This window comes from Pristis pectinata, chromosome 21 (genome assembly GCF_009764475.1).
Source record: "Pristis pectinata isolate sPriPec2 chromosome 21, sPriPec2.1.pri, whole genome shotgun sequence".
Taxonomy (NCBI): Eukaryota; Metazoa; Chordata; class Chondrichthyes; order Rhinopristiformes; family Pristidae; genus Pristis; species Pristis pectinata.
This window is the reverse complement of record NC_067425.1, coordinates 2,368,571-2,377,762: the sequence shown is the minus strand read 5'-3', so window position 1 is coordinate 2,377,762 and position 9,192 is coordinate 2,368,571. Positions and strand designations below refer to the sequence as shown.

The 9,192-nt window shown below is 45.1% G+C and overlaps 1 protein-coding gene across 2 annotated transcripts in view; it reads right to left on the bottom strand.

The window, feature by feature from the left end:
• Positions 1–7,715: 7,715 nt before the first annotated feature.
• The window catches only part of smtnl (smoothelin, like), a 38,417-nt gene continuing 36,940 nt past the window's right edge, over positions 7,716–9,192 (bottom strand). Inside the window, exon 8 of one of the 2 annotated variants that reach the window (XM_052035474.1) lies at positions 7,716–8,086. In XM_052035474.1, the coding sequence (XP_051891434.1) occupies positions 7,960–8,086 (127 nt within the window). In that variant the 3' untranslated portion in view covers positions 7,716–7,959. Of the gene's footprint in view, positions 8,087–8,185; positions 8,339–9,192 lie in introns of those variants that run through there. The other variant, XM_052035475.1, reaches the window with a different exon arrangement.

The window sequence follows — 9,192 nt, the reverse complement described above, 5'->3', positions numbered from 1 at the left end:
ACTGACAAAGGAGTCGGCAACTGCACCACACGGCTTCGTTCCCCTTCCCTTTCTCTCTCTCTTTTCCTCTTTCTTGTTTCCAACCGCCGCCCCGCCTCTTCTCTCCCTCCTCTCTCTCTCTCCCTCCCTCCTTTTCTCTCTGTAGTGCTGCCTTTCTGTCAGTTCCATTTGCCAAGAAGTGCATCGTGACCATAATAACTTAGACAAATTGTCGTTGTCCTGGCTAGCTCGACGTCTGAAAGTTGTGGGGTTGTTGGGGACTGTGGGGATGGACCTGCTACTGTGTTATGGAGGGCAGGTGCCAACATTCCAATGTCATTGATCCCCTCTGTGTTGGGGGTTTTCACAGAATACTTGACTAGTGAGTTTGTGAAGTGTTCTTGTTCCTTGACCCCTTCAGGATATTTTACAGAGCTTGAAGCAGAGGCTGTCACTGAGCCAGCCTGTGAATCAGTGCTGAAACTGAGCGCTGCTGGGATTAAACTGATTACCTCTTATGCACCGTGCCAGGAAAGTAAATTGAGCCAAGTAAGCTGGAAAATACTTTTTTCTTTTTCAAGTGTAGTTGATTCTAGTTTGTTTTAGTATAGCTTCCCTGGACAGTCAGAGTGCTATTTTTAAAAATATTATTACACTCAGTTTAATTTTATCTTTAGAATTGGACTTTGGACTTTTTCAAACCTTTTAGTCACCTGTTTTAATATCTCCTTACGTGGCTCACTGTCTTGTTTATTGTCTGATGCCTCTGAGAAGTGGCTGAGTGGTTTTCCCACTAATGGCACTGTATAAACCCAAATAATTAACCTGGATTATTGAGCCTGTCACAATTGTCCAGGTAATCAGGTTAGACTCTATACAATACAGCAACCATGAAGAGGTACAACTGACCCCCACACCTCCTCTCCCCAGCTGTTTAGTTGCCGAGGCAACCAGATCAGGTCACTGTGTCTGAGCTACATTCCAAGCAGGAATCATTAGGGGAGGTGCTCCTTTTGTAAGTCATTCTTTTTATTTATTCATTACATTTTTTTCATCATTTGGCAAACGAAGGCTGACTCCCACTTTAATGAGCAATATTCCACAATTTTTCCAGAAACATTGGCAACACTGAGAAAGCCACACCAATTGTCTAAGCTGAGGCACCATGGGAAGATAATGGTGGGTCTTTGTTCTCAAACACTTGAAGTTCCATCGCTGATGATTCGCTAAATGGGGTCACGGAGGTTTATTAAACCAGCAAAAATGAAGGAATGGCAGTGTTCAGATGGTTTGTGCTTTCTGGGTGATACTAGAGTATTGCTGCTGTTGTCCTGTTATCCTTCATATTGAGTTCTTACATTGAGCTGATGGTAAATAATATTACGGAACCTAAATATGGAGTATTAAATATCCCATGTTGTTATGGAAAATGCTGTTCACATCATTAAACAGATATAGTTGGAATGAGTAACTATGATACTCTCTTTGGCAGTGACCCTTGTGTTTTATGGTTAAGGTTTTGGGAGAATGAGCTGTTCTCCAGATGCCAAGTCAGTTTTGAAAATACCACTAATTTAAAGTTGAGCACTCCTTGTACAACACACAAACCACAAATTCACAATAACTGACAGCACATGAAGAACTGGGAGAGGAAAGGATAATGTTTTCAGGGAGAGCTTCTTCACCTCCGCCATAAGATTTTTGAACGGTCCATGCACACTATCTCGTTATTCCTTTTGTTTTGCACTATTTATTTTGTAACTTATAGTAATTTTTATGTCTTGCACTGCACTGCTGCCGCAAAACAACAAATTTCATGACATATGTCAGTGATAATAAACCTGATTCCGGTTCTGATCAGGATTTGATTCTCTGAAAACTGATCCGGAAAATGCTTCATGTGAATGTAAGGGGTAGTGAATTAAATCAGGAGTACTGCATGTAGGTCGAACAAAGGATGACCTTTTTCTACTGTGTACAACCTCTGGATCATGCGTTACTTTGAAGTGTAGTCACATCTGGGAAGGTAAGAAGTGTGGCATTTTGTGAAGAGCAAACTGCCACAAACGTCAGTGTAATAATAACCAGGTCATTTGGTGTTAGTAATGTTGGCTGAGAGATAAATGTTGGCCCAGGACACCAGAGGGAATTGGTGACCAGGAGACCTTTATGTTCACTGGAAAGGTCAGATGAGTCTGAGTTAAACATCTTGCCTTAGAGGTGACTCTGCGGCCCTCCTAGGAGGGTTGGCCTGGATTGCTTCTGAAGTGGGACTGCAAGCTCACAGCCTTCAGATTCTGGAGCAGATGAAAGAAGTGCAGCTGACACGCTGGACTGATGACCCAGGTATTAGCAATCCAAAGTCCCCAGTGGCAAGTAACTTGTGGACTTGACCCAGGTTACATGCCTGGTATTGGAACGTACAGTTAAACTAGGTGGGTCTCTTTCACCTGGTATCGGTACAATGGGCCAAATGATACCAATACCTCCTGTGTTGTACATTTTCTATGAAGACACCAGAAGCTGTTGTAATACCACAAAATGCAACTGATTCACTAATGTCCCTCGGGGTGGCCCCTCGGTTCTGGTCAGAATGGCCCCTTGGTTCTGCTAACCCTGCACAAGTGTGGCTGCCTTACTCAATCACCACCTCCTTTTACCGTACCCTTTGTCCTGTTTTGTCATTTATTCTTTCCCAACCTTCATCCATACGTTTTTTTCTCTGCACTTCCATTTTCTTATGACCTGTTTATCTTTCCCTAGGTCTAATGGAAGAGTGTTGACCTGAACAGTTAAGTGTTTCTCCTTCACACATGCTGGCTGACCTCCTGAGTATTTCCAGCATTTCCTGTTTTTATTTTTGATCCATTTTTGACAACTCTGTCAAAGACCCAAAAACCATAGATCCATAGAACACTACAGCACAGAAAACAGGCCATTTGGCCCTTCTAGTCTGTGCTGAAACTTTATTCCGCTAGTCCCATTTACCTGCATCCAGTCCATAACCCTCCAGACCTCTCCCGTCCATGTATCTATCCAATTTATTCTTAAAACTTAAGAGTGAGCTCGCATTTACCACGTCAGATGGCAGCTCGTTCCACACTCCCATCACTCTCTGAGTGAAGAAGTTCCCCCTAATGTTCCCCCTAAATCTTTCCCCTTTCACCCTAAAGCCGTGTTCTCTCGTACTTATCTCTCCTAATCTAGGTGGAAAGAGCCTACTCACATTTACTCTGTCTATACCCCTCATAATTTTGTACACCTTTATCAAATCTCCCCTCCTTCTTCTACGCTCCAAGGAATAAAGTCCTAACTTGTTCAATCTTTCCCTGTAACTCAACTCCTGAAGACCCGGCAACACTCTAGTAAATCTTCTCTGCACTCTTTCAATCTTACTGACATCCTTCCTGTAGTTAGGTGACCAGAACTGCACACAATACTGCAAATTTGGCCTCACCAATGTCTTATTCAACGCCACCATAACATCCCAACTCCTATACTCAATACTTTGATTTATCAATGCCAGGATGCCAAAAGCCTTCTTTTGAAAAGATTCAAAAATGTTTTTTTGTCCTCGAGTCACACCTCCTGCACACGTACCTTCACTGCTGTCTTTCAGCTGAAGCCCTACTTTTCCTGTCCTGGTCTCCACCTTGTCACACACATTCCCTCTGCCCCTCCCCCCTTTTCTCTAACTTAAGACTTGTTTCATTTCTTAACTTTTCCCAGTTCTGAAGGAAGGTTATTGCTCTCCACTGATGCAACCTGACCCACCCAGTATTTCCTGTTTATAATGAAAGTCAAAAAACTGTAGGTACTGGAAACATGAAATAAAATCAGAAAATACTGGGAACACTCAGCACATCAGACAGTGTCTGTGGAGTGAGAAATAGTTTACATTTCATCAGACTGACAAATGATCTGGTGAAGAAGGGTCTTTGACCTGAAATGTTAACTTTCTCTTTCCACAGAAGCTACCTGACCTGCTGAGTGTTTCCAGCTTTGCCTGTTTTTACTTCTGACCAGTTCCTTCTGTGTTTCATGGGTTGACGGTAGTGAAAGTCTACTGATGGGTGGGCAGTGCTCCAATGGAGTAACAGGTGAGGAAATTAGGCAAAAATGAAATTGGAGACAGAAACCTATTCAGTTGTTGTGTTGCAGAATCTGCTGTGGAAGTGGTATGTTATCATTGGGTAGCTCTGCACTAGCTCAGGATGTTGGAGTGGGTGGGGCTGTGCTGTTGAAAGAGAGACTGGTGCATTAGATACAATGGCCTTTTCATTGTTGCTAGTTTCATGCAGACCCTGATCCAGTTACATCTCCGTTCATTGCTTCCTCCTGCTTTGTGTTGGACTGTGAGTAACAGTAATTTCTTTATCTCAGTAACTGATTACTAAATTATTAAAGCATTTAGAGTGATGACCCCCTTCGCCAGGAGTTGCCAACTCTAGTTTGGCACATACCTGGAGCTATCCTCCACAAGAACGCAGACTAGTTCTGTCCCCACCCCTTTCCCCTGGATCATTCCCACTCCTCCCATCTCCAATATTCTGATAACAAATAAACAATGGTTTCAGGAACATTAAAAGGAAAACACACTTTGTGAAGCTCTCATTTATCTTCTGGGTGTTTCTTGCGGTGGCAACTGCTTCTGGAAAGCACCAGCTTGGTCCTGGAGAGGCGGTGGCCCCCTCCCTTTCCTGCTAGAGCAAGGTTGCAGTTATTCAGCTCCATCGCTCGGTCCTTCTGTCAGTAGATCACCGGTCTCTATTTCTGGCTGCTCACTTAATATGACAATAAAGGAAACACCTTGCAATTATCTGCCATCCTTCATGTCCTGAAGGACTTGGCAACCAGTGAATTACTTTCGAAGCTGTAGAGAGGCATAGCAGCTGATTTTCACAAACCCAGCCTGTGAAAGAATCCCAAACTAGTAACCAGTTAATTAATCCAATTTGTTAGCTGTTAATCCAAAAGGGAAATGAGAAGCTCCTTTACTCTGTGGTTAGAAATTTTCTAACACAGGCAGTGGTTGAGGTGAATAGTTAGTTTTATAAAGGAAAAGGGGATGGCAAGTGATGCTGAAAGGCAAGGATGAGGCGGATGAAATATCAGGAGACTCACGCAGTGCAAGCACCATCACAATGGGCCAAGTGTCCTATTTCTTTACTGGATATTCAGTATAATTCATTGTTACTTTTTACTAAAAATACAGTGGGAGGGGATTATTAATTTAGAGATGTGTTGACTGGTGTGTCACTTTATATGAACACACGTGGTGGGGGGAGGCCTGTATATAACTACACAGTACACTTCGCCTGTGTGTTACTGGAGTGAAACCTGTGACCACAGCCTTCCAACTCAGACACTGCTCCACCGAGCCAGGCTGGTAGATGAAGATACATTTTATTATGCGTAAACCCAGTGACTGGCAGAAGGCTGTTCAACTTTAAGAGGCATCACACTCGAGCCTTATCCAGTAGCCATACATGTGGCTGACTGCAGCCATGGTTAAGCTGTTAACGAACAGGGTTAGGGGCCATGGCTGGATTTTCTTCTCACCCTTGCCTGTAAGTTGTTGATTGAAGCTCCCGTAACACAGCACCCTTTCACCTCCCCTACCAGACACCCCAGCAGCCTGAGATGGTGACCAGAGGGGTGAAGTCCAAGCCATCTCTGAAACAAGGCGCTGTGCTTGCCAGGGGCTGGCTCAAATGCAGTGTTGTTCTCCTGATCCGGCTTTGTACTTAGTGTCCGATGAGGAGCAGCTGAAAGTCAGAATCCCCGGATTGTAAATACTCTGTGAAGAGCTGACTGCTGTGTAGCTGTGACATTTGCGCTGTTGACAAGCCAATGTCAGTTGTGAGGGATACCCAGTATTGTCAGAAGAGCCCCAGATAGGGCAATCACTTCACAGTTTGTCCAAAGGAAGTCAGCCACTGGCCATATGTGTTGCCATGGTTACTGTGTTTTAACCACATGCAATGATTTTAGTGGCAAAAGCCTCAAACATAATACAGGCCTATGGAATTTAATCCTGGTTGTTTACAAAGTAAATATCTCCTGCCATTCAGTAACCAAGGGAGTAAAGACAACTGATCTGTGCTAGTGTGTATGATTTACTCCAGCTGCTGCCTGCACAGCCTATTAATATCTATTTGTAATTTAATGCTTCCATCTACACTGTTAGTCACTGTTGTGTCATTGCCAACAGAGGGAGTATGGCCCTGTGGTCATTAATAAATATGCTGAATAGATGAGACCCCAACACAAATGGCCGTGGGCATCCTGTCTATTAGAGAACCTGCACTGGACAAAGCCCACACCCATGCAGAACGGCCGTCTCATTGATCCTTTACCACACCCTTACCAGCTCTACAGAGCTGTGCTAGATTGTCCCACTGAAAACTGCCAGCCCTTGCTGGCACTCTACATATGCTACAAGCCTGCTACGGGATGTTCTCTCTGCTAGGAGAGGGGTAAACTGCAGCAACAGCCCCATGGAGTGACTCGTCACACCCAACGCACAGGCAGCCCTCGGTTCATCTGGTGTTTGTGCTCCACCACAGACATCACCCACCCTCTTCATCTTACCCATCACCTTCTCTGTTGCCTGAATCCATTGAGTGATAACTCAACATTATGTCACTTATAAATGAGTGGTTGATGGTCAGTGTGGACTTGGAGGACCTGGTTCTGTGCTGTATCTCTCTCTGATTCTAACTACCCATCGTTGTTCTTCGCCTCAACTAGCTTAATGCTGAATCCTTCAAATCTACTGATGTGGTCTAGCACCAGAGAACAGTTACTCCCAAACCCACTGGATAGTGATGCAGAGCTCCACTCCCCCACTGCCTGGTTAACCCTTGGTGGTCTCTAAAGTGATGAGCGAGCCAGACTTCACAGGCCAGGTCATTGCAGCCTAGAGTGGACAGCACATCTTTAAACAACATTTCCTAACGCAGGTGTTTCATAGGTTTTCGAATTGGGAAGCAGAGAATCTTATCACCCATGGAATAAATCAATATGCTGGAAACTCTCAGCTAGGCAGGCAGCACCTGTGGAGAGAGAAACAGATTTAATGTTTCAGGTCAGTGACCCGTCACTAGTTCCAATGAAAGATGACTGATATGAAGCAGGAGCTGTCTCTCTCTCTCTACAGACACCCTACTGAGCTCTTCCAGTTGTCTCTCATATTTCCCGACTCGGCAGTCTTGCTTTGGGACCTGACCAGTTATGCTGGGAGCTGTTTCTCATTAGTGCTTGTCTGACGTGATTTCCTAGACAGCTCTGTAAACATGTTTAAAAGCAACCCGAGAGGAAGGATTTCAGTATCCATATCACCTTCCGTGGTCCCAAAATGTTTCATAGCCAATGAAGTACAGGAAACAGGGAGCCAGTTTTCACAAAGCAAGATCCTACAAATAGCACTAGAATTTTTTTAGTGACACTTTTCAAGGAATAAATAATGGCCAAGAACTCCCCCATGGTTTTTGATACCTCCCTTGGATCTTTTGCATCCATCTGGGACCTTGGCTTAATGCAAAACGTGGCACCCTAGATAATGCAGTGGTCCCTTAATACTGTGTTGAAACATCACTTTGGATTATGGACAGAGTCACTTGGCTCAGAGAGAGAGTGACAGAGTCACCCACTAAACCCTGGGGCAACACCAATTCTCATTGACCATGTACCAAACTTTAGTGCTGGTTTCATACGAAATGCCCTCCTGACAATACAAGTGAAATTTCTCTTTATTGTAATCTTTTAAGTGAGATACTACATCTGAGTGGGCCGGGATTATCCTGGCTGCCGAACGTGGTGTGGTTTGCATTGGCTGGTTCTGCTCCTGCATCAACGGGAGATGCTGGTCGGGATTCATTCATCCCCTGGCACCACTGTTGTTCCTTGTGCCAGAGCTGGGATCGTCTGGGCTACTCAGCCATCTCCCCCACACACCACTGTCGCTAGGGGGTGGGTTCATTCAAAGCGCCGCAGGTGATTGTAGAGCGACTGCACGTAGGTGAAGACACACATGGGGTCAGGTTTGTTCCCCATCACCATCATGTCTTCCACTTCGATTAGCCTGTCACAGTGTGCCAGCTTCCTGCAACAACAAGAAACAACGACTCTCACTCCTAGAGTGTCTTCCCTTGCCCTCCTTTCATAGCCAATGAAATACCTCTGTGGTCATCCTTGTGGAATGGGAAACATGGCAGTCAGCTTCTGCAGGGCAAGATCCCAGACAGCAATGTGTTACTGACCAGATGACCAGGTCTGGTGACGTTCATTGAAGGACAACAACAGCCAGAGCATTGAGGAAGCCTCTCCTACCCTTCAAAACAGTGGCAACGTCCACCTGAGAGAGGAGAGGGGACTGTGCTTAATATCCGAACAATGGTCCCTCCCCTGTTGCTGGCACTGGGAGTGTTGGACTCATGGAGTTAAGTTCAAATCCATGACCCCCATGGTTAGCTCCTCCCCACTGCATCCAGACAGCCCCTACGTACAACCCTCTATCCCTAACCCGGCATGGGATAGAATTAAAACCTGGGCAGCAGTTGGCAGAGTCCAGTATGTAAAGACAAATGTGTGGATTTACCCTTACCACATGGTCTTCGAACCCAGGATCCAATGGTTAAACAAGAGGTGATTTGGAGCTTGGTGTTGGTCACATTGCAACCCCAGCCATCTCACACACACTCAGGATAAATAGCCATGCTTCGTTTTAATGTAGCACACCTTTAAATGTATCCAAAGGCACCAGCCTCTGGGGCTCTCGTACCCAATACAGTAAGGATTGGGATCTTTACTGGGTTCTGGGACCTCTACTTTTCGTGATATTTATAGATGACTTAGATGAGGGGGTGGAAGGCTGGGTTAGTAAGTTTGTGGACGACACTAAGATTGGCGGTGTTGTGGATAGTGTGGAGGGCTGTCAGAGTTTACAGAGGGATATTAATAGGATGCAGAGCTGGGCTGACAAGTGGCAGATGGAGTTCAATCCGGAGAAGTGTGAGGTGGTACACTTTGGAAGGACAAACTCCAGGGCAGAGTACAGGGTAAATGGCAAGGTACTTGGCAGTGTAGAGGAGCAGAGGGATCTGGGGGTTCATATTCACAGTTCACTGAAAGTTGCCTCACAGGTGGATAGAGCTGTTAAGAAGGCCTATGGGATGTTAGCTTTCATAAATCGTGGGATTGAGTTTAAGA